The sequence below is a fragment of the Diadema setosum genome, chromosome 20 (genome assembly GCF_964275005.1).
Source record: "Diadema setosum chromosome 20, eeDiaSeto1, whole genome shotgun sequence".
NCBI classification, from domain to species: Eukaryota; Metazoa; Echinodermata; class Echinoidea; order Diadematoida; family Diadematidae; genus Diadema; species Diadema setosum.
The window spans coordinates 54,389-80,832 of NC_092704.1; the positions used below are offsets into that span (position 1 = coordinate 54,389).

The window sequence follows — 26,444 nt, forward strand, 5'->3', positions numbered from 1 at the left end:
TATGTCTTTCTAAACATTCTTCATGAATGATGAAGGTACATAATATCAGTATATACAAAACATGAAGTCAGCTGTACGCTACACAATGGTCATGACCCATTATATAATGTATAATAACTAGTCTGTTTTTTCTTGCATTGGAATTTTCACTGATACAGTACCTGGTACTCAAGATTCAGTGTTGTTATTACAAATAAATCCCCTTTCAAATGTCAGCTGTCAAAACTCAAGGGGATAACATTTGTTGACGTTTCATTGTTCTTGAAATAATTATGCTATAAAAAGAGAAGCAGATTTTTTTTTTTTTTCAAAACTCAGTTGTTGAAGGAAAACTGACATGGAGGTGTTATTCAACAAAAATTGAATTGTATTACACTTTATCAAAATCAATTACAGTCATTCTAATCATGACATTGTGACAACAGCCTTATGATTACTGATCATATCAATATACAGTATACAGTGGTCTCTACACAGGGGGGTGACATCAAGCAAGCTATAAAGCAGTGGTGAGTTCATTCTTTGGGTGGGTTTAGAATGCTGAATTGTGAGACACAATCTAAAAGCCACCACACAGGAACAGTACAAATTTTGTTTGTACGTATGGAAGGAGGTATCCTCTTGCCCAGGTGGTCATAAAGGATGAAGTGCGCACAGGCTGCTAGTTCTGACCCGGACTTGGCGTGGTAAGGAACAATGGTTGAGACTTGGATGACGTCATCATCTGGTTTGGGCTGTCTATTGAGGATAGTCCCACCTCCTAGCTGAATAAGGTGAGCCAATTCAGTCTTGGAAGGTGTTGGGTGTGTGAAGGTGCCAGAAAAGTAGAAGTGACAGCCATCAAACAGTCCTGGGAACTATTAGAATGAGAGCAAAGTGAAGGGACAAAGTGTCTTTACTAATCAGAAAAAGTTTCATTTCACTATACTATGCCTTTCCCATTGACATTAACATTGCCACACAATACAGTGTGTACAGGCTGCAATGAGTTAGCTTTGACTACAATCTCACCTGAAAGAAATCTGTCTATAGCAGACTGTTTGTAATTTGTATTACCTGCCAATTGTACATAAGAGTGGTATACACTTCGCACTTGTATTTACAAAGGTGCATTTATTCAAATACGCATGCTTAAAATGAACATACAGTCAACTTCGGATACCTCGACGTCGGATAAGCCGAATATCACTTTACCTCGGGGGCAAAATGAAAGTCCGATTGTTTTTATGGAGTTTCCGTGTATTAAAATTTGCGTAGGTCGAAGAAAATAACTCAAAGTTCGGTTACCTCGAAGTGAAATCTACTGTCCTGGGGGGTGTTTCATCAACAAGTTCGTCGGAGATTTCACCGACGAATTTGCTATCAGCCAATCAGACCAAGGATTTCATTAGCTTTTAACAGTTGTCAGTGTAAATCCTTGCGTCTGATTGGCTGATAGCAAATTCGTCGGTGAAAACCTCCGACGAACTCGTTGATGAAACGCCCCCCTGATCTTAATTAACTTATTGTTTTTCCCAGCATGTATAGGCCATGGGGTGAGCTGGTTTTTTCGCTTGTTTCGTTCCGACAACTGCGGCACTAAAATTTCTCCACAGCTACGTGTAAACAAATAACCAAAAAGGCTACAGGAAAAAGTTCGACACAAACCCTCCTGTAGTATTTTGGTAATTTAGGGGGAAACAATGAACTTTTTTGTCACCGAGGAGCTGAATATGTACACTTTGCCGTGTACGATATTCATTCGCGAACGATCATGTGATGTATGTTATCCAATCCGAATCGAGAATTATTGTTTACGAGTCAAAATGGCCGCCCCCTGTAAGATTGTCGACGCGTCTACGTCGTCTGCTCTGCCGAAAATTAAGATAGACAAAACCTATTTTGTGTGCCAAATAGTGGATCAAATTGAGTGGGGGAGACCGTGAAATCGCAAACCAGAACGAAGTGATTCAGCTGCTCAGGGGGACTGCTGCAACCTACATGTACATAGGATAATTTACAGGTTAGTTTACGTGCGTACAGTCGTAGCAGTCGACACTGCAGTGCAGTCTCATATATGCGTAATGACTACAAGTACAACGTTAGCTATGTTATGAACGTTGCTTGTGTATGTTATAATGGACGCTAATGTTGTAGCTTAGCCGTTAGCGTGTCTGTTACATTTTAGATAAATTATCTTGCATTTCACCTTGGCATGGCATAGCGCCGTTATAATGTAGCCTAGATGAATTTTACATGTTGTTCTATGTACAGCCCAGGTTAGGTTGATGTAGCTGATCGGTGATATTGTTTTGTAAAAATCTTGACACACAGGACTGGATTGAAAAAGGTCTAAACTGCATGTAAATTTATATTTTCATAATCATGGCCATGGAGTATTAATATTAAAAATCCATCGTGTCTCTCTCACCCCGAAATCGGCGAATCCCCCCTCAAAACACACATTTAGCATCTCATTAAATTAACTTATTAATATTTGATATAAATAATAGGTCTAAAAAACCAACAATGACAATAATGACATAATTTCAACAATTAAACTCCCTAAAACATATGATTACCATTATGTTGTGCCAAATTATAAAGCAGTGGCACTGGGTGGCGGTGATAGTGAAAGGCCAAGGATTACTAGTATTAATGATGATAAGGCAGTTGTATTCATAATTATGATAATTGATATTGCATGTGATCAGGTGCTGAAAGCTGTAGATGTCATTTAAAATTAGTAATTGCACTGCAAGTACAAGTTGAAGTAGTTGATGATGACAATGATCATGAGGTGTTAATGATTACCTGGCATAGTACTAGGGCCTATTGGTAATTACAAGATTCAAATATTGGCAGTCAATAGTCTACCGTACAGTTAATGATATATTGAGTGTAATGTTCAACCCCTCCCCCTAGCGTTTAGCCTTTTTTTCCCCCTAACAAAATCCAACGGCTAATCATTGCTGTTCATTTCTCCATTGTATTAAATAGGATTCCATGAAACGTGCTACAAGAGGTTTATAGATAGCAAACGCCTGAATCTCGCTAGGAAACGAAAGCTGAAGGAGGAGCCTGGTCCATCAGCAGGAGCATCTGTTTCCTCCCCTAAGACGCTCACATCAAGATCAAGATTTTCTTCTGGAAGCTCTTCAGGTTCTGCTGTGTTGCCTGTAAAATGCATCATTTGCAACAGAGTCAACCTGCTCATTACTTGCCAAGGGAAATAGGTCAATATGATTGATATTGAAGCATGAAAACATTGTCATGTTACTATAAGTTGTCCTTGATAAAATGGAGCAATATATATACACCACTGAAACATTCACACACATACACAAAGAACTTCAGTGCAAAGTTCAGAAACGACAGAATGTACTGTATATGCACCATTGCTTTGGTCAAGTGTGTTCAAGAATTGACATCTTACCAAAGTTGTGCATGATAAAATGTCTTTGTAATACAGATTGCTTCCTGTATTTTGAATGCCAATGTTTATGCAACATGTTTTGACTCCTTGCCTCAGTATGTGATTGTTCGCCCTTTAGCAAACATTTCTGCCCACTATTATGATTTGATTAGGGTTGAATTATTCTAAGAACAAAGATGTTTTCCTAAGTGTGGTTTTTTTCATAAAACTGAATGACTACGATTAAAATTTGTTTTTCCCACTCTGGGGGAAAAAAATATGTAACTATTATTAATACTGAAACAATGTTCATGTAGAAAGGTCAGTGCAATGTAGGTGTGAGTACAAAATCAGTTTGCTAAAACTAATACCAGCCAAATGAAAATTGTGCATAAGTTGAGTCAGGTTTGCACAGATCCTCTGATATTGGAAGTTAATTGCAATATTATCATAATTTTTAATGCCAAACCTGTTTTACTCTCTCCAAGATTTTCAGGTACACATTGCCTCCAATACAGAATCCAGCAGTTTTCACTCATGAATGGGTAAACTATAATATTGCCTTTATTTTATATATTGGCATTTTTCAAAACTTTTACACCCTTTCAAGGATATTTGAACCATGGAATGTTCCAGAAATTTTATTAAAACTAGAAAATTTGACTGATTATCATTTTGAGCTAACTTACATGAAAGGAGGTAGTGTCCCACCAACCTAATGATAGCAATGAAAACTTCAGGAAATTTTATGAAGATTAAATTTTCTAAAGTACTGTAATATTTCATGAACAACGTGATTGCTATGTGATCTAAATATATTAAAGCTTCTTAAGAAGAAGAAAAGAAAAACATGTTTACTGATAAACAGTATGATCTGTTTAATAGTAATGTCTCATGTGTGTAAATGAGTTTGTATGTGTGCGTGTGAGTGTATATAATATGTCAGCGTTTTTATGCACCTGTGTATGTGTAATGCACTGATCAATACATGTATTATATCATTGTGTGTGTTCATGTTTATGATGATCTTTTTTATGATGCTGATGTGATAAATGGCCAAGGCATGTAGAATAATATTGTAATACACTTGGGTATCTTCATAACTATGTGTGTGCGTATGTGTGTGTGCATGTGAGGGTGTGTGTGTGTGTGTGTGTGTGTGTACAATAAGATTCTCCCACATGCACGCGGACACACACACAAACAAACGCTCTGATTTTTTTTTTTTTTTTGCCTTGAATGATTAGTCATTTGATTTATAACATGTCTTTGAACAGAATATATGGCATTTGCCTTGACCTCTGATACACATCAGGAAAAGCTGAAACATGAGATATAATGCAACTATTAAACCAAAACTTCACTTTTTTTTTCTAGGTACTATATGGCTAAAAGCAGTGCTTTACAAAATGTGTATATGTATTTCAGCTTAGAAACACTATGGGAACTATACAGCGGCTAGCAGCCTCATACGCATAACTGCGGCCAGCAGCCCCATACGCATAGCGTCATGGGGCTGTGAACTGTAGCATACAGGATCATGACGGATATTTTATTGCGGACAAATATCAACTTAAAATCGGGAAAAAATCTTCAATTTGAAGACTTATTAATAAATTTGAAGTATTAATAACAGAGTTCGTGCAAGGTTTGCTTCTGCAAATAGTTCCTTTCTGTTCAAATTGATGACTAAATGTGACTCGGTCGAGAGGAAACTGGGAGAGCTACACTGAATTGACGGCCAGCGCATGCGCACACAGACATCATATCCAGTCAATGGATTCGAAATTTGTGCGCAGTGATGTGTGCGCCTGCGCCGACCGTCAATTCAGCGTAGCTCTCCCAGATTCCTCTCGACCTAGTCATATTAAGTCATCAATTTGAACAGAAAATGACTATTTGTAGAATCAAACCTTGCACGAACCCTGTTGTCAATACTTCAATCTTACTTGTAAGTCTTCAAATTGAAAAATTTTTGTTCGATTTAAGGTTGACGTTTGTCCGCAATACTAGCCTGTCATGATCTTAAATGCTACAATCCGCAGCCCCATTACGATATGTGTATTGGGCTGCTGGTCGCAGTTTATAAAATATGGATTTTCGCAAAAACTACAGGATATTTCGAGGAGAACTTTTTACTGTATATTTAGGATGTACAAAACATCACATTTCCGCATTCAAAAAGTAGTGCCAGTGTTGCTGGAACGAAACCCATTTTCTAAGCCTCTTTTTCCGCTTCACCCCATGGCCTAGTAGCTCGAATCCGAATTGCAAACATCACTCAGCAGCATCCCCGATTAAGCGCGCGTGGACAGCGAAGAAGACATGTCACAAATCTTTTCACACTCGACTGTAAATTCCCGACCAGAACAATCGCGCGCCCAAAGAAATACCCGGTACACAGCTGACAAGAAAAATCCCCAACACCTGCCTACATACGTACACGGTATGCACATAGCACCCTTGCCAATGGAGTGCTTACGATAGCACTATGCTATGCCCCATCATCTTCTTTTCTTTAACCACTGTGTTTTAATTCTTGATCATGATAGTCATACCGTGCACATAGATTTCTAAACCGTCGTGGCGCACCTGCGTAGGTGTTGACAGTTCTATCTTTGGCATTAATCACGGTCCACTGTCCAAACATCAATCTCCTGCGTAGTGCCTTTTTTAAACTTTTTTTTTGCCTTTCATGAAGTATGTTTCATTTACTCTTCCCCAAGAACGCACGCACTGATTTTTTTTTTTTTTTCAGCAATGCGATTATGAAAATATTGTGGAATATGATGTGGAAGTATAGGCCGAGCATAATAAAGAATAGAATAGACAGAGCTCCACACTAACTTTTAGCGGGCCACCAGTATCACTGATTTTTATTTTTTGGTGGTCGAATTTACTCGAAATTAATATCTGGCGACACACACAAAAAAAAAAAAATGGAGAAAAACATTAGAAAAATTAAATCGGTCCTACAACGTACTAAACATAGAAAAATGGATATTAAGCATTATTAAAGTGATACAGATGCCCATGTCTAAAACAAATGAATAGAAAAATCCAATCATCTTATTCTGTGTTTTAAGATTTAGTAAATAGGTGCATAGATTATTATAAAAGTTGATGTCTATATATTTAGGAGATCAAAACTTACGTTTGAAGTGAAAAAGTGGGAGCATTTGCCGACATTTGTTAGTATCCGACATTTGTTTTGGCATGGTAAGAGCCGAAAGTTACCGTTATTCATTTCCTATTGTAAAAGCAATCATCCAACATTTATTAGTCTGTTAGCGCCTTACGGAACCGAATATTGCCGTTAATCATTTTTAAATGTAAAAGCAAACAACCGACATTCATTTTAGCATCTTACGGAGCTGAATGTTATCCTTATCCATCCGCTATTTGTTTCAGCATCTAACTGAGCGGATTAATACTGTTAATCATTCCCAAATATAAAAGCAACAATCTGTCATTTATTTTTGCATCGTACGAAGCAGAATATTACCGTTATTCATTTCAAACATACGACATTTATCTAGAATATCATCGTACGGAGCCGAATGTTACCGTTTTTCATTTTTGAACGTTGAAGCTGACATCAGACGTTTATTTTACCATCAAACATAGCTGAATGTTACTGTTATTCATTTCAAAATGTAATAGCAAATATCCAATGTTTTTTTGAGCATCATATGTGGCAGAATGTTAGTGCTATTCACTTCCAAACATGTCAAACGTAAAAGCAATCATTCGACATGCATTTTAGCATCTTCCAGAGCTGAATGTTATTGCCATTTACTTTCAATCGTAAAAGCAAACATCCAGCATTTATTTTATCATCATAAGGAGTTGAATGTTATTGTTACTCATTTCCAAACGTCAAAGCAAACATCAAACATTAATTTTACCATTGAACGCAGCTGAATGTTACTGTTTCATTTCGAAATTTAAAAGCAAACATCAGACAGTTATTTTAGCATCGTATAGAGCAGAATATTACTGCAACTTCCGAACATGAAAGCGATCATCTGACATTTATTTTGGCATCTTCCGGAGCCAAATGTTATTGCTATTTCCTTTCGAAAGTATAAGGAAACATCCGACACTTATCTAACCATCGTACGGAGTTGAATATTGTTTTTCATTTCCGAACGTCTAGCAAATATTCGACATTTATTTCAGCGTCTTCCGGAGCCGAATGTTATCCTTATTCATTTCCGAATGCAAAATCAAATATCTGACATTAGTTTTAGCACCATACGGAGCCGAGTCTTATCGATTTTCATTTCCAAAAGTATGAGCAAATATCTGACATTTATTTTAGTATCTTACGGAGCCGATTGTTACTGCTGTTCATTTTCAAAAGTAAAGGCAAACATCCGCCTTTTTTTTTGGTGGCGCGATAGGGCCACCAAAATCTTCATTTCTGAAATTTTGATTTCAATTCCGATTTTGATTCAGTTCATTTATATAAAAGTCGATTCAATTCCAATTGACAAGCATGCAAACAATCGGTAGGCACTAAAACAGATACCATGTTGAACATCGATAAACGTCGGATAAGTCGAAGAAAATTCGACGTACATACGCGTACCTCGAATTTCGCGTACCTTGAACCATTTTCTTCAGTCCCGACGACTTCGAGGTATCCGAAGTTGACTGTATATTTCAAAATAACTACTCGGAATACCGTTGGTTTGACACGGTAACATGCAAGCAGACTGATTTTCCCATTTGAAATAGGTCCTAACTGTAGGACTCTTGTACTTATACCTTATACACAATTACATTTCTGTACCAACATATGTGCAGCTGTGTTAAACAGGTTTTGTTTTAATGAAAAATGCATGGTCACATTTTTCTTGTTAAAATTGGAGTCACATGGACAACTATAACATTACTGAATTGGCATTGATTACCAGAAATCCATGGATTTTGTATTTAGTTGATCATGGTCATGTAATTCTGTCATGAGTATTCATCATTTTACAGCTTACAATCTTTCCTTCATAATAAGACCAAAAAAAAATGATCTTGCAACATTTATTTTGAGTTATGATTCAATATTTCATTGTACACTGTATGTACACATTTGAAGTCTACAGAGCTAAAAAGCAAATGTTGATTGGTTGTAAAATGATGATCCCTGTAAGGTCACGACTATGACAGTGTCTTTGTATGAAGAAAAGAATTCACCTGTTTCTGCAGGTTTTCTCTAGCCCTCCTAGGAGCTTGGCTCTCAGGATCAGCTACTGTTCCTTGAATCTCAAATTCAAATTCCTGAACTCTCTTTCCTTCATTGAGGCAGCTCTCCACCCCTGCAAAGAGACAAAAAATGAGACTTACACTTGTACATAGAAACTAAGTTTGTTACATTTAGTAGGTCTTAAATACAATGTCTTACGAATATTAGCTAGTTTGAAGAAAGTAAGCCATCTGTTCTGACAAGGTTACAGTGTGGGAAAAAAATAGGAGGGGAGGGGGGCAAAATGCCTGGGATGACACTATACATTTCTTAAAATTCTAACATTAGAGATATATATTTGATGTCTAATTTCACCTTGATGCTATCATCTCTGTAAATATCAGTAGACACACTGACAGTCTCTTTTTCATTTTCATTTTTTTTTCTGTGTGAGTCTACTAGAATGCAAAGACTGAGAAAAGTATGACCCTGAGTATCCCAGATTCATGTAAATTTCAAAGCTGAGGTATACACCTAAAGCCTCCCAAATCTATCCCAAGAAATATGAACATCAAAAACTGCTTATCTAAGGAATGTCTGCTAGGTGTATTCAATAATACTGTTTGCTTGGTTTGAGGACAGTGTAAAGTTTAAGCACACTTACATTTAAATGGCAGGACCCATCTGCCGGTGAGAATAGCTTGCATGTATTTCATGGTGCGCAAACACATGTTACTTTCCTCACAAGACGTGATAAGATGTGTGACTTCCTTGGAGAACTTTTCTACCACTCTCCCCTTCAGTAGTTTGGCACAGGTCTGTAAAGCAGCTTTCTCCTTAGATTGAAGCCCTGAATGACAGATAGAATACAGAGTCAGCCTCTTCAAATCCTTGAAAACATATTATACTATGTTTGGTTCTGGTCCCTAGTAGCAGCAGGCATTGCATAATGATTCAGATTAATGATTCTTACATCAAGTTATTTTTACTGCAAACTGACTAACAAACTGCCCAGCATGTATTTACATCAACAAAACATCGGGTGAAAATGATAAGGGCATGAAGTTGCCACTAAACCCATAGTGTTTGAAGCAACTTAACGCCCATTTATTCTCAACCAATGATGACTGCAATGTAGTGCTGGCTCTATCAATACACCAGCCTAGTGTCCAGGTACATTGTATGTACATGTAGGAAATATACAGTGTAACATAGAAATTGACTTAAATCAAGTTCATTGGACTGAAGCGTATCATATTTTAAGGCTGAAAGCTGATAGTCGTGGTGGTCACTAGTGCTCTCTTTTGGAGGAAGGGTAGAAAGAAGGATCAAATATTTCAAGTGAAAGAAAACATCAGTTTCCTCTTTTTCAGGACTTTCTCTGCAACAGTAAGACGATCAACACTTCCTGCCTAGAGAGTCAGCATCTTCATAGACTGTATGAAAGACACATACTTTTACAGACATTAAAAGAAGAAACTATCATGCTTTCTAACATCATATTCGATACATATTGTGAATTTCAATTGTAAAGACTGAGACACAAATTTCTGGAGGCTCATACATCTATAAACTGGTACACACACTGACATCTCACAGTGAAGGGTATCCTTTATTCATGATTCTGATATTCTTCAATGTGCTTCAATAAGGAATGCTAGGCTACTTCAGTCTTCTATCAGTGGATTCATTGTACAATGGTATCAATACTTTGTGACTGAGGTGGAAGCAGCTTATTAGCAATTGTTTTTATATTCTCATGTGTTAGTGCTCTGGTGAATAATTATTTACATTGCCATATCCACAATTCATATGTGTGATGACTGGAGAATAAAGCTGATTGCCAAATCAGTCTTATTAGTGCAGCATTTGTATTGATAAACATGTAAATAAAACACAGCAAGCATGGGGTACTGAGTAGTTATGGTTAGGGATATGATCATTGTATCTGCATATTACTAGTAGTGATTACATGACCATTTAGTACTCTTGCCATTTAAAATCACTGTAATCAACAGTATATCTTTGTCAGTAAAGAACACTTAGTTCTTCCCAATATGTTGTAGTCCCCTTTTATCTTGTCATAAGCATAGTAACAAGAGGCATCTTACATCAAGCAACAATGGTTACTGATAGCAGACACAGGTACAAAATAAATCTTGTGGACTTTCAATAAGTCTTGAAGTGCATAATTTCTCAGCTGCTTGCCCTCAGCAAAATTTAGAGTGATAAACCTAATCTACATAGAATATGCTTTTATTGTCAAATTATAAACTAAAAACCATGAGGAATGAAAGGACAGGAGGAGGCCAATTAAAATATAAGAACCCAATTTACCAAAACAACCAATCAAAGCAAGTACCGGTAGGGCAAAGATGACAATTAGCTAAGGTGATTACATAACACTGACTTGAACAAAGGAATCAGATGTGGGACAGAGCTGGGAGTGAAATGGACGAACACATATAAATATATGATTAATGAAGGTAATGAGACAAGTACAGTAGCTAGGTCAAGTGAAAATGGGTGCCAAGCTAAAGACCTGAAAAAAAAAATAATACTAATAAATTTCATTAAATACCAAAACAGAAATAAAACCTATCTTAAGAAAAGGAAGCCCAAATTTCATCTTAACTTATGTATACTTAACAATGACCTCCTTGTACTGCAATTCAACTACATGTACACTACAAATTTTCCTTTACCAGTACTTTTATAATAAAGTAAGTCACTTTATTGAATCCTTGTCTGTCTGTACATCTTACCGGAGGCCAGGAGGACAGGGTGCTGATCCCATAGATGCTGGCGGGGAAAAGTGCCGGTTATATTTCGGTCTGAGGTGACATCAGCCAATGGTTTGGTCATGAGAGCCTTCTTCATCTGTGATGTAGCAGCAAGGTCCAGGGGGGTCAAGCCATGGACATTCCTAACAGAGGAACAAGAGTTTGGTGGTTTAAAGGTTACCCATTACCTTTGAAGATATTGATATCACCCTACTAAAGACAATTCTTATGAACTGGATTGGTTTTGACACACAGACACATAGACACAAATAAGATAACTGACAGTTATCAGAGGGCTCACAACTAACTGGGCCCCATTTTATCAAAAAAATATAATCAATCATAAATTTCCTTACCACACATGCTGCCACAGACTTGTGATAGAAATAAACTTCATAATCATACCTCTTCATAAACAGGGCCCTGGTATCATGAAACTGATGCCATATTTTCTGTAACTATGCAAGACATATCAAGGATACTTTAAATTTTACAAGGCTTACAAACAAAGATTTCTTTAGCACTATGGATTACCAACGTATGATTTTCAGCCATTCATTGAGATGGAAATTGTTTCTACACAACCTCACCCGGGTCTGTTTCATAAAACTTGTTATCAGTGACAACTGCCACAAATTTGCTCTCAGCCAATCAGATGCAAGGATTTCAGCAACTTATTAACAACTATGACAACTTGTCACTGCAATAACAAGTTTTATGAAATGGAGCCCTGGTTCGAGTGTTTAGGCATGCACTTGGTTCCAACCCAAGCTATAACAAAAGATTGTGACATCATCACTTCTACACTCTATACATAACGTCTGTGTGCATAACTACAGTACAGTCTAACCTGTCTACAGCGGCCATCCAAGGGAGACGGAAAAAGTGGCCGTTATACATAATGTAGACAGGTGGCCGCTATAGACAGGTAATCTATCTTTGCATTGCTTACATGTACACGTGTCACTGTTGTATCCTTACATGTACATGTAAATGTATGTGTGTACGTATGCACACGTGTGTTTCATGCATTTAACCATGCCAGTGTATAAGAAATTGTTGCACAGTAGTATGTGTACTATCGTGAAGAAAGCTTAACACTAGTGCATTATTATGACTGAATGAGGGATGAATGCAGCGGTGGCGATCACTGAACATTGCCCGCACGGCTACAAAGCAGAAAAACACACTGAATTATCGGCTCAGCTACGGCTCCACTGGGTTTTGGGCCGCTATAGACAGGTTAAAATCTACTGCGGGAAACAAAATTTGTGGCCGCTGGCCACGTTAGACAGGTGGTCGCTATACACAGGGTCTTAACATTGCTTTTCTCTCGGGGGGATTTTTCAGTGGCCGCTATAGACAGGTGGCCGCTACAGCAGGTTTGACTGTATTCATATCACAACTAACAACTAGATATATCGCTACAGCGACTGATATGCCTCCGCCATAATGCATGGTTCTCCTAATAGGTCTATAATGTCTTGACAATGTGTGATGACAGTTTCACACAATTGGCAAAATATCAAAATGACAGGTTTGACACAAATGTGCTGAATGTTCACTTTCCTAGAACTAGCTTCATATTGGATGAATGATTAAAATGTCAAGAGTGCAGGTATTTGGGGAACTGATGATTTTTACTTGACTTTTGACCCTTTTATAAGTTTATGCATTGAGTAATTTTCAAGGTATTGAGAAAAAGTATAATTTCAGTATCAAATGGGAAAATAGCATTATCTAAACCTGTCCTTTGACCTTTGACCTCACAGTTCCAAAGAGAATCACTGTTAGGTTGAACATGCATAAATATGTAAGTTTCATGATGATACCTTGAGTTACTTTTGAGATATGGAGGAAAAAGTGCAATTCAGCACTTTCACTTGACCTTTGACCTTTTGACCTTTGACCTTTTGGCAAGAAACTTCCCACAGAATATATATTGGGTAATACATGTATACATCAAGTTAAAACAAGGAAAAGTAGAAATTACGCGGTGCGTAATATATGTCCCCGCCGGAAGTAGCATTTAGTAGCAAAATGTACAATATAGGTAAAAAGATCAAGGTCAAAGGTCAAAGAAGTCAAAGGTCAAAATTCTATGTAGAAGTTTTGAAGCCCTCACCTAGTGCCATCACATAAAGCAAACGGAATCGAAATCGGGTTAGAAATGGCGAAGGAGTAGCATTTTGTAGCCAATGTACAATATAGGTAAAAAATCAAGGTCAAAGGTCAAAGAAGTCAAAGGACAAAATTCTGTGTAGAAGTTTTGAAGCCCTCACCTAGTGCCATCACATAAAGCAAACGGAATCGAAATCGGGTTAGAAATGGCGAAGGAGTAGCATTTAATAGCAAAATGTACAATACAGGTCAAAAATCAAGGTCAGAGGTCAAAGAAGTCAAAGGTCAAAATTCTGTGTAGAAGTTTTGAAGCCCTCACCAAGTGCCATCACTTAAAGCAAACGGAATTGAAATCGGGTTACAAATGGCGAAGGAGTAGCATTTTGTAGCAAAATGTACAATTTAGGTCAAAAATCAAGGTCAAAGGTCAAAGAAGTCAAAGGTCAAAATTCTGTGTAGAAGTTTTGAAGCCCTCACCTAGTGCCATCATATAAAGCAAACGGAATCGAAATCAGGTTAGAAATGGCGAAGGAGTAGCATTTTGTAGCCAATGTACAATATAGGCAAAAAATCAAGGTCAAAGGTCAAAGAAGTCAAAGGTCAAAATTCTGTGTAGAAGTTTTGAAGCCCTCACCAAGTGCCATCACTTAAAGCAAACGGAATTGAAATCGGGTTACAAATGGCGAAGGAGTATTATTTTGTAGCAAAATGTACAATTTAGGTCAAAAATCAAGGTCAAAGGTCAAAGAAGTCAAAGGTCAAAATTCTGTGTAGAAGTTTTGAAGCCCTCACCTAGTGACATCATATAAAGCAAACGGAATCGAAATCAGGTTAGAAATGGCGAAGGAGTAGCATTTTGTAGCCAATGTACAATATAGGCAAAAAATCAAGGTCAAAGGTCAAAGAAGTCAAAGGTCAAAATTCTGTGTAGAAGTTTTGAAGCCCTCACCTAGTGCCATCATATAAAGCAAACGGAATCAAAATCGGGTTAGAAATGGCGAAGGAGTAGCATTTTGAAGCAAAATGTACAATATAGGTCAAAGGTCAAGGTCAAAGGTCACAACTGAAATTCTTTATAGAAGTTTCAAAGCTCCCATGTAGTGCTATCATATAAAGCAAACAGAATCAAAATCGGGTTAGAAATGGCGAAGGAGTAGCATTTTGAACATTTTGATCACACACGGACGCATGGACGGATGCACGGACGGACACACGGACGCACGGACGCACGGACGGACACACGGACACACGGACACACGGACACACACACGTACGGAGCCCGTTTCATAGTCCCCTGCTCGAACTCGTTCGGCGGGGACAAAAAAACCTTCAGGCATTGCATAAATATAAGGGCAATTCCGCAGTTTATAGGTGGACATGACATGGATAAAAGAAATGTGCCTCTTTATCTTACTCTTTAATTTAGGTATCAACTAATACCATGGATGTTAAGCAATCATTAAGGTCTTTCAAATTCAGTAGATTTTATTTTTCGTATTTATTGATTTTGCGAGATCTAAAACTATCATTTAAAATGTACATGTGGGACTGGGGGTGCTGAAATTCACTTGAATGCAAATTACAGTGGATTCCTTTGAAAATTTTTCTCAAAGTTTTGCTAAAGGGTAAAAGATGAATACATTTAAATACTCAAGAAGTCATGTGACCTTTTTTCAATTACAAAAGGGTGAAATGACCTGCAGAATTACTCCAGACAAATGAAACGTTACTAACCGTAACGTTACTAACCATGCTTTTGGGGGTCTAGCTAATAAAATATCGGTCGAACTGCTAAAAATATTTGTGTGAACATTTGTCATGATGCAATAATTGAAATTAATGCAACACTTTGTTTGAAGTAACTTGAATTTTTGCACACTTTTTGTTACAAGACAATGATTTTTTTGTCATGTCCTTTTTTCGTAATGTTACTAACCAGCCCTTTAAGTTGCCATAGCAATTCTAATATCTACTGGATTGTATCAGGGAGGTGGAGTCCACCTCCCTGATTGTATTCATTGTTTTCTATATCATAAACCTGGGAAGGATGAACATGTTTTTAACATGATTTTGACTTGAAATGAATAAATGGTGATTTAGTAGTAAAAATAAATATCTAAATTTGTTTAAATGTAATGTTACTAACCGCGGAATTGCCCATAAGGAAAGTAGTGATATTTTGAGGAGTTGACCTTGACCTTTGAACCATGACCCCCAACTTCCCTAGATAATCACTGCCCACTGGAACAAGCATATACTAAGTTCCATGAAGATACCTTGAACCATTTGCGAGATATGGAGAAAAACATGAATTTCAACCTTTTTTTTCACAAAATACCTGTGACCTTTGACCTTTGACCCCGCGACCCTGAAATCCAAAAAAAGTATTATCCCCCCAGGATATACCCTCATACCAAGTTTGATGTAAAACCACCACACAGTTCTTGAGATACATGTATCGACAAAAACAAAACAGGACGGACGTACGTACGTACGGACAGATGGACGACCCAAAAACATAATGTCTCCAGCCACTTCGTTGGCGGAGGCATACTAAGTTGTGTGATGAGAGTTTTGGTCCAATAATGAAACATATTCCCACAAGAATATACAAACATTAACCCGTTGAGGACGGGCTGACTTTGCTATCAACATATACACCTAGAGACACCTGCCAGAGTATTCTGGGACAAGTCTGTAACAGGTTAGTGTATGGGGAGTTCAATTCTCTGCAGTGTTGACCAGCTATTCTGAAAGCATTTCAACATCATGCAAGCAGCATGAAGTGTGTGTGACCATGTCATATGCAAGTGTTGCATAACATGTTGCTCACACTACTTGACCAGCACTGCATGGAGAAAAGTTTCTGAGTTTTGAAATCTCCAGTATTTCTCAATCATAGCCGATTTTTCTTTCTTTTATGCGAGAGAAAAGGAAAGTTCTCTCTGCTCTACTAGCACCAACAACACAGATGATTACAAAGTACAATGACTGTTATGGTTGTTCACCAGAATTGAGTTTATGGTTGATGTAATTCGATTACAACTTCAGATCGTGATGTATACCTAGGTTGCACTTTGGCTCTTTCGCTTCTATGGCACTTGGTTTCTCAATATCTAAAATGGATGCGTTTCCAAACCTATAGAGGGCTTGTGACATGAGGTATGAATTTTGATTTTGACGTCTCTCAAACAAACAGTGCACATAGTGATATCACTGTTTTGAAAGATCTTTTAACAAATTCATTTTCCTTGGACAATCCTTATCTTTTTGAGAGTCACTTCAATACTGTCTTCATACCAGTTTAAAGTGAAGAAATAAAGTGGAGATGCAGCAGAAAACTTTTGATCCAATTCAAATAAACAATGCCAAGACTGATCTCTTCCTAATTCTTCAGTTTTTACATTTAAAAAAAAGAATCTCAATGATTTAACATATCTTTATGATCAAGATACTAGAAGAGAATATCACAGAAATGACTTTTTGAATGCATTCCACTGATCCTCATTGAGCTTGTACAAACCTGACTTGAAGAGATGCCCCTCGCTGTCGAAGAGTACGCACAACATCCAGCCTGTTATTACTGACAGCATCATGGAGTGGAGAATCATGCTCAAAACCAGGAGCATTGATGAGAGCTCCATAGTCCAGGAGCAAGCCAACAAGAGAAGTGTGACCATGATTACAGGCTTCATGCTGTGTATAGATAATAATTTGTCAGTGTGAAATTTATCACAGGGATTATACAGTACAAGGTTTGCATACGGTTACACTGTGTGATGCAAACTAAGATTGCTTAACCCGTTGAGGACGATTTGATTTTGCTACAACACGCATTTCCCATAGACACCTGCCCGAGTATACTCGGGACTCGTCCTCAACGGGTTAAGGAGCTACAGTTGGTTCTTGAGTCTGGATTGATTACTAAATTTCTTGTATTACTTTCACTTACAAGTTTCATTGCTGGATTTCATACCTTGATATGTGGCACAAATACATTTGGCACACTAACAACTTCTTTAATAATTTTGCTTGCACATTTTGCAAAACAGGGCCCTATTGAACTTTGCATTTCAAAGCAACTCAAGAAATCAAATACAAGTACACTGTATTTTTGTGCAATGCAGCTGAAAGATTAAATGCAACTTGAGGGGTCTGTTTGCGTTTGATCCTAAATAAAATTGCCTTTACTCAAAAGTCATGTTTTTAGCAAAAGGGCCGGGAGCCAATAAATCAATAGTGTGCTAAATCCGAGAGAGAATTAAGACAAGTTTGAGAAGAAAAGGTCAGTTGATGAGGTCTTACAAGTGGTGTCCAGCCAGCGTTGTCCTTGACGTTTGGGTCAACTCCTCTCTCCAAGAGGGACTGTGCTACATCCATCTCTCCCTATTGATAGCCACATGACATATAAAAGAGACTGAGAGTCAAGACACAGCACTCAACAAACCATACATTTCACAACATGCAAATATGGCAATACATCACTATCTAAGTGTACTACATTGTACTTTAGATATTCACAAAGTAACATTGCCTAAATCAAACAAGGGTATTATAATATGACAGTACCAATATACAAAAGAGGGTAGTAATCTACAATTATGTAGTTTGTAGTAAAGAAAGCTGGTTCAAGTGTCTGATAATGACACTAGGGGCTATTACAACAAGCACTTATTGAAAACTTTGTGGAATGCATAATATCTTTTCCTAAAAACATTGACGAGTCTTACTGGACATTCTGAGACAAAGTTAAAGCTGAAAAATGACATTTTAGCCAAAGTTCAGTGATCTTTAACATGCACAGACATGCCCCTACCAGGAAAAATACACTGTACAATGTAATTGAAACAGTTTTTCTAGAGATGAATTCAACCAAAATGTAGGATTCTGTGAATGCAGCAATATTACAAAATGTAGTAAAACACATCTGCAAAGTTTGAGGATAATTGGACAGTCTGTTATTATAAATATGTTTTGAAGTTTTGGTGTTGCCATCTCCGGATATAAAGTCAGCAACAGTTCATTATGTCACGTAGCAGTAAAACAATATACACTGTAAGACAATGAACACAATTCCACACATTTTCATTTTCCTAGCATAATAAAAAGCACTTGACTCACCTTCCAGAAATTAAACCAAGGAATTAAACCAAGGAATGCATACTTTCATTACTTGTAGAATTCTCTTTACATTTTCCTTATTGCTCTAATATGGCTAGAGTATGTTAGAAATCGCAGTACACTCCTTCTCCAGCGATGACAGCGAACAGATTTAATCAAAACCTGTCACTTATTCGTCAGTCTCTGTAAATGTCAATGCAGCAGGCTGGACATAAAGAAAATTATTTCAAGACTTAGCCTATACTGTAAAATTGTCCAGTGTAGACTTGAACCTTGAATTTACCCTCAAATCTTACAAAACTTTATTTCTGTTTTTCTATACCTTTGTCAAATTTGAGAAAACATTTTACATACATTATGCCCAATAATTTACTCACCCCCCACCCCACCAAAAAATAGATAACTTTCACGATGTGAACATGACCTTTGATATTGCGAGATAAAGAGAGAGAAAGGCAACTTTGATATAAAGAGTAAAAAACAAAGGAAAACTTGAATGATAGTTGAAATTCACCACAAACACACTCTGAAATCGTCGTTACTGTTTTTCAATCTCTTGCCTGTCCTATCAAAGATTCTAAAATACAAAATAGCAATAAATATTTATACACTCAATGTTACAACTCTTTTGTTCTCTCTCTTTATTTCAAACTTACCTTAATGCAGGCAACATGCAGTGGAGTTTCTCCTCTCTTGTTCTTCTTGATGATGCCATTGTGTAGTGCAGCAGAGCTAGGTTTGAGAGAAGAGGGCCCATGTCCCCCTAAAGTTCTTTTCTTTCTGCTACTTCCTAACAGACTGCAGTCAGGTGACTGTACTATCTTGCTGTCTTTTCCAGTCGTTGTCTGCACGTCTCCTTGTACAATCACTTCAGAGTTAGACTTGTCCTCTTCTTCATTGGCTACCTTTTCAGGATGCTTTTTTGTTTTTCCCTGTTCCTTTTGAGATAACCTTCTCTTTCTCTTCTCTGCGCATGTTGATCTTGCAGCAGCTATCCCAGCGTCACAGTGCTTCGCATCTTTGGCTCCCTTCCATTTCATTCTTCTTACTCGAGAGGAAGATTTTGTTTCACACTTCTTTGCTCCTGTGGCTTGTTCATCTTCATTTTCTTTCATGTTTTCACACACACCAACATTTACTGTATCAACAGATCCACTGTCATTGATTGTGTGGTCATGTGATCCTTCTTCCTTAGCACTGATTGAAGTCTGAAGGTTTCCATCAGAGAAAGACACATGCTTGCAAGACACCTTCTCAGGTGCTTGCACAGTGGCCACAGTATGCCACATTTGGTTGGCTGCAGCAAGTTTCTTTAACTTTACAGCACGTTTAGCTTTAAGCTCCTCTTCTCTTGTAAGTTTGCGTGTTTTCCGACGTGTTGGGTAAGCCTCAAGATGATCAATGTATGTTAACATCTGTTCTGACGTGGATTTTTTCAGAGTGTCCATGCCTTCCCTTGTGTCCAAAGACTCACATAGTGTGTTGCTCTGTATCACATAGCTTTCCCTTTCCTGCAAAGAATTCTCAGGATAGTCTCTTCTACACTTGGTGTCTTTTGGTTTACTCAGTTCCTCTCTCATTCTCTTTGCATTTGAAACATTGGCATTATGATTATCACACGGCTGGACTCTTTTGCAGGAGCGAGATCTTCTTGGTATATGACTAGAAAGCACACTCTCTTCAGCAGTGCCCTCTGAACTATTCATAGACATGGACTCACTTTCAGACCCATGAACATCGAAGTTGGTTGCAGTATCTTCACCTTCAGCAGACTCACTCATGAATGAAGCTTCCTCGGGATTTGGTTTTCTTTTCACGGTGGCATCGTTTTCAGGAGCAGAGTTGATGAGTCGATGTAATCTCCTATACAGTCTGACAACCATACCAATCTCTCGCTTGATCTGAAGATCCTTGGCCCAGGCAGGAGCTTGACACACAGGGCAGGAGTTTCCTACATGCTGCGTGGCACAATCCCTGGCAACAATATGGTTAGTATGAAAGAGTAACTCATGAATGTGACTTACATTGTAATAACTGTGATTTCTCAGAATACTTTAACTGCTCCCATTTGAAAAAAAGAAAAAACTAGAAATGTCGCTACAGCGACTGATGCCTCCGCCATAATGCATGATTCTCCCAATAGGTGTATAGTACAATGTCTTGACAATGTGTGATGACAGTTTCACATAACTGGCAAAATATCGAAATAACAGGTTTGTCAGAAATATCTTGAATGTTCACTTTCCACGAACTGGGTTTGCTATAATTGTCTATTAAAGAGTGCAGGTACACATATTTTGGGAATTGAAAATTTTTACTTGACTTCTGACCGACCTTATTATAAGTTTATGCATTGAGTATAATTTTCAAGGTATGAAGAAAGAGTGTAATTACAGTACAAAATATTTTTTTTCATTTAAACCTGACCTTTGACCCTTAACCTTTGACCTTCGACCTTCTGGCTGGAAATTTCCAAGAGAATCTCTATCAAGTAATACATGTACATATATTAAACACTTTTAAAACTAATAATGCGATCATTGCATAATAGTATACATGTATGAGGGAAATACAGCAGTAACATTTTGAGGAGTTGACATTGACCTTTGAACCCCTGACTATTGACCCATGACCCCTAAATTCCCTAGATAATCCCTGCCAGTCAGTACATGCATATGTACCATGTTCCATGAAGATACATCGAACCATTTGCGAGAAAAGTGATATTGAAACATTTTCACCTAACCTTTGACCTTTTGACCTTTGACCTTATGACATGAAACTCTCTCTGGAGAATCCTTACGCAGTAGTACATGTCTACACTAAGTTTCAAGAAAATAACTGCGGGCATTGCATAGATATGGGGGAAATAGCAACATTTTTTGCATTTGACCTTGACCTTTTGACCTTTGACCTCTTGTCAATGTCACTAGAATCTACTCAACTAATTGTCCCATCATACATCATCCTTGGACCAAGTTTGGTGAAAGCTGCTTCATCCAGTTTTGAGTTATCACATAAACAGATAAATTTTAGGATTTGACCTTGATCTTTGACCTTTGACCTCCGTCCGATTTCACTGAAAAACTAATCAAGTAATTGTCCCATCATACATCATCCTCCAACAAAGTTTGGTGAAATTTGCTCCATTAAGTCTTGAGTTATCGCGTAAACGGATACAATTTCATGATTTGACCTTGACCTTTGACCTTTAGCCGATTTCACCCAAAATCTTATCAAATCGTTGCCCCATCATACTTCATACTGGGACCAAGTTTGGTAAAATTCCAGTAAATATTACTCAAGTTATCGCGTAAACGAAAGCGGACGAACGTATGGACGTACGGACGGACGGACGGACGGACAACCCGAAAACATAATGCCTCCGGCACCACTTCGTGGCGGAGGCATAAAAAATGTTTAAAAGTAGAGTGAAGTTATGAAGAAACAGACAAGATTGAGACGTGGAAGAGTACATGCAGCAAAGCTTCTGGACCAAAGTTGCATGAATGTGCAGTACTCTGCAGTACTCTAGCTTAGCATTAAAACATTGCTAGTATCTGCATTGTGGTTTAATATGCATCGAGAATTTACAAAACTACAATAATGTCATTGTGAACGTCAGCTGCATTAAAGTCAGAATTCTTAGCATTCAATGTCAAAGTCTTAAAGCATAAAAGGGGTCTTTTCTGATGCCCTGATTTTGATAGACTCCACTGACCTCCTACTTTATAACCATAATCTACACTGTACAATAATCGTTCTACATGCGCACACATACAATAGTGCCGTACAAAGTGTACTTCGAAAAAGAAAAGTGAACAGGAGAAGATTACATTAATCAGGGAGATGCTTCCCACCTCCCCGCATTAATTCTACAGAAGTACAATTTACAAAACACTTTGAACAGAAGCAATGTGTGAGTGTTAATGAATAATCTATTCCAACAAGAGAGAAAGTCATCAAAAAGTATACAATTGAGGTCATGTTGTTCATAGAAGAAATATTGAAAGAGAATCCAAGAAAATTTGTAAGACTGAGTCAATCAACCCAGGGATGAACAGGAACATACAAAAACAAGTGTAGATTATCATTTATTGGTCATTCCATTGCACTGGGCAACCTTTATGACATACAGTAGGCATATACTAGAACTGAGAAACTTACTGTTCACATAAGTTCAGCAATGTTTGCTGTTATACAGTGTGGATCAATTTCAATGAGAAAATCTGTCCAACTATGTGAAAAGTGCTCAAGCATCATGGCTTTTTGTTGCTGTTGTTGTTGTGAAGTTAATTTATAAAAAAATCTACAGTGTATTCTCATAGTAAATGGCTGTACTAAACATAGATGTATTGTAGGCCTATGCAATGAAACTTCCATAGTAAGATCTACAATGTATTACTGTAGTTAAACTTGAGACACATAGGCCTTTGTACACAATTATAACTTGTATTTTATAAATTTTAAGAAATTGAGGGGAAAAACTTGAAACTACATTGTATCTGTAGGCTTACATAACAAAAACAACATCATCCTGTTCTCATTCATTCATCATGTAACTGAGTTAAAAACTAGGATTTTGTGCTGTACATGTATTAGTAAGTTTTCCTAAAGTAAAAATGATCCGCATGTACTTACCTGCAAATGAGATGAGCACAGCTGCCCAGGGTACATGGTTCATTTAGCAACTGAAGGCTAGAATAAGAAAACATTAAAATAATCAAATTTGACAACTTCATATTGTTTGAAAGTATTCGAGCAGAGAATAGACTAAACAGCTATTGGCTAATTCAGACTATACATTGCTTTGAAAATTGATACTTTGCCATCCCGTTGATCTCCTTTTTATGGTTGGAAACTTCAGGACAAAAATTCATTTTTCATGAATATTACACATTCCATCACTTGTGCTTTGATACTGACATGATAGTTACAAGTGTAAGGGTACCTGCAGCGATTAATATTCCCCCTGCTTTCTAAAAGTGGTTCCGGTTAGTCAAGCGCTCTTTCATCATGCTAGAAAATTGAATTTTTGTGAAATTCTCATTACATTTCTTTGTATTGTTGTCCACACATATAATTACGTCATAACCAACCTCTAGTAGGGTGGTAGGGTTGGGGGTACCACGTATCGACACCCTAAGGATCTGTAGCTTGTTTATTCTAAAAATATAATACAAATCCGCCTAATTCTTACCTCAAATATGCCATGAATACTGCAGTTTTGAATGTCGTGACCGTCTCGTTGATTATGAATCTCCGTTTTAAAATAGCGCAATTTTAGTGCGTGCGTTCCGTTTTCTTCGCGCAGCTAAAAAGGGAACCTTGCGATCGGCACCCCCTCTCCTCCATAGGTATACACGTGAATTTCACAGCATAGGTAATACACGTGAATTTCACAGGCCATAGGTAATACACGTGAATTTCACAGCCATGCGTCGTAACTGATCGGATGTGTAATTTTTAGCTTGGTTTGTTTGAGTTTGATTTTCGTTTCTTCGTTTTTATTGTTTTTATAGCTAATGACACTTAATCCCGCGCGTACTTTTTCGTTCTATACGCAAACAGCCATGATACGCAGGGTGTCGATGGGAAGGTGCCCTGTCGATAGGTGGTGCCCCAACCATACATCCTATTACCGGACGCTTTTTTTCGTGGCTTTGAATTCTGTACTCGGAGGATGAAATTTCGGCTAAAAATAACACCACTTATTCACAGACTCCTGGAAATTAAGTCTATGGGAGCTGCACGCGCGGGTGATGAGTTGCGGGCCCCTTAGCGCACAACTATTCCGCATCGTTCGCGTTTGAGGATGATAGCTACAAATTTCCGATATCAATCAGTGAAATTTTGGTTATATTGGAATCTTCAGCATTTTTCCTGTATGTGAGTGGGATTTCATAGAATTTCAGTCGTGAAATGTGATTCAAACATGCATGAATATTAACTATACGAGGTGCGGGTCACTCAACTATAAATTTGAGGTAAAATGTGAATTTTTTCGTGTTTTCACATTTTTATGTGGTGTTTTTTGCGATTTCGGTCCACACAAAGTTCTGTGAGGCTACTCTACGAAGTCTCGCGCGTACAAAATGTCATTAGTACGCAAAAATGTGCGTGTCCGGTAATACCATGAGTCCAGTAATACCATGCTTGCCCCTACCATAAAAGTGGATTTTCGCGCGTCTAATTTTATGCGCTTAGCTTGTTATATGTTATTACAAAGAATTTCGGGTGTTTAATTCCATATGGACTCAAGACCTCAACTACTGGAACATATGGCAAGCAAAAATATTTGTGTGCTTTTATTTTCGCGCTAGTTTCTGGTTTCGGGAAATGCGCAAAAAATTCAACTGACCCAGCAAATGTCGGCTAGGCTAACACGTAATAGTGCCATTCCTACAATTAAAGTAACCTATCTCCGATCGCGGCGCGCGTTAAATTTACATGCGATGTGAATGTCTGGCGACTTTACGGCAGTGGCGACTTAGGCCTAACAATGGTAGAGTTTAATACCGTAATTGACGTTATCAAATACACCATGTCCATGGCTTTATTATATCTTAATCTAGAAGTTCTCTACAGACAGAATAAACTTGCCTACTATAGTTTAATAGTTTAACAGTGGTGTCAGAAGTTATCACCTTGCCCTTGGACTTTGGTTGTTCTAACACTGCTGTATATTATTGGTTCAAGCTCAAGAGAAATTAAGCAGATATCTAGGTTGCAGTGAGTTTTACTTTTTACGATTAACGTTATAACGTTAGATATCTAACCTGAGTTACAGTAATTACACAAAGGTCTTACCATACTGCACATGACAGAGATCGTTCAAGAGATGTCAGAGCACTCTTTGTTGAAGCCCACGAATCCATGCCGACATTTCCGGTCATCTTGAATAGCTCATCAGTAGAACCTCTATAACGTTACACAGGGTCTATTACAACCACCTTTCAAGTGAAACGATGAAATGACGGTTGACAAATAAATCTACATCGAATTCATAAGAAGTTTGCGGGTGACAAACAGAACTAGGATGTCTATACCAAATATGACTATGATTATAGTCTGCTTGGAATTATACGCAATACGCCGCGCCACAGAATTCAACCTTCCCGCGCCGCCGCGTTTGCATGCATTTATATAAAGTGCCTATCAAAGCCTGCACCGAAGAGTGTACGTACACTCGTACGTATACAAGCGCACACAGTGCGCAGGATACGACCCGTGGTACTCCCGGCCGCGACAATTTCGCACTTTTTTCAGTCCAATTCCTATTGCTGCATTCAATTTAAGCACAATTTAGCCTATAGATGGCATGTTCGGTATTTCAATTTCATAATCTTTTCATTCAAATTCATTTTGGAGCAATTTAAATTACCTTTAACATCATTCGAATCAGCACTTTTTCAGTTCAAATTCGGAAGACAAGCACCATTTCGAAAATCGTTCATTCAATAAATTTAGCATGATATTGCCACGTGATCACGTATACGCTGCGCTCGTTCATTCGAATTCATTCTTGGGCATCCAAGTTCGCATACTGCAGTCATTAGCAGACACGTTTATGCTTTTATTCATTTTTTTCTCATTTTCATTCATCATAGGTATTGTTTGCAAATATCATAACGTTTCATATTTTCGTATTCATTCTTTTTTTCTAATATCATCTTTGTAACAGTACTTTCAAGATATGTGTCTGTGTTTATAATGTTCGATAGCATTATTTCATTCACAGATACATGAATATTAAGTTTGTTTTGACTTTAATTGGGAGAAGGAGGTTTCAATTTACATCGTGATTATTTCTTTCATCTACAGGTTTCATTATTTTCGT

General features: G+C 37.7%; 1 protein-coding gene across 1 annotated transcript; it reads right to left on the reverse strand.

Annotated features, from left to right (window-relative positions):
- Window positions 1-515: 515 nt before the first annotated feature.
- Window positions 516-25,500, reverse strand: LOC140243972 (BRCA1-associated RING domain protein 1-like). Its single transcript, XM_072323634.1, has 9 exons — window positions 25,415-25,500; window positions 23,246-23,302; window positions 19,261-20,578; window positions 17,789-17,869; window positions 17,007-17,179; window positions 11,345-11,505; window positions 9,244-9,429; window positions 8,591-8,712; window positions 516-857 (listed from the first exon to the last, which is right to left on the reverse strand). The coding sequence occupies exons 1-9, from the start codon at window positions 25,498-25,500 to the stop codon at window positions 516-518; spliced, it is 2,526 nt and encodes an 841-aa protein (XP_072179735.1).
- Between the last annotated feature and the right edge of the window lie 944 nt (window positions 25,501-26,444).

Excerpts from the sequence above, each read along its gene's own strand:
- LOC140243972 (XM_072323634.1), bottom strand. The coding sequence starts at position 25,500 with ATGACCGGAAATGTCGGCATGGATTCGTGGGCTTCAACAAAGAGTGCT. Across the intron at positions 23,303-25,414 it reads TCTCTGTCATGTGCAGTATG|CCTTCAGTTGCTAAATGAAC; the intron begins GTAAGACCTTTG and ends TTCTTATTCTAG. Across the intron at positions 20,579-23,245 it reads TGTGCTCATCTCATTTGCAG|GGATTGTGCCACGCAGCATG; the intron begins GTAAGTACATGC and ends TATTGTTGCCAG.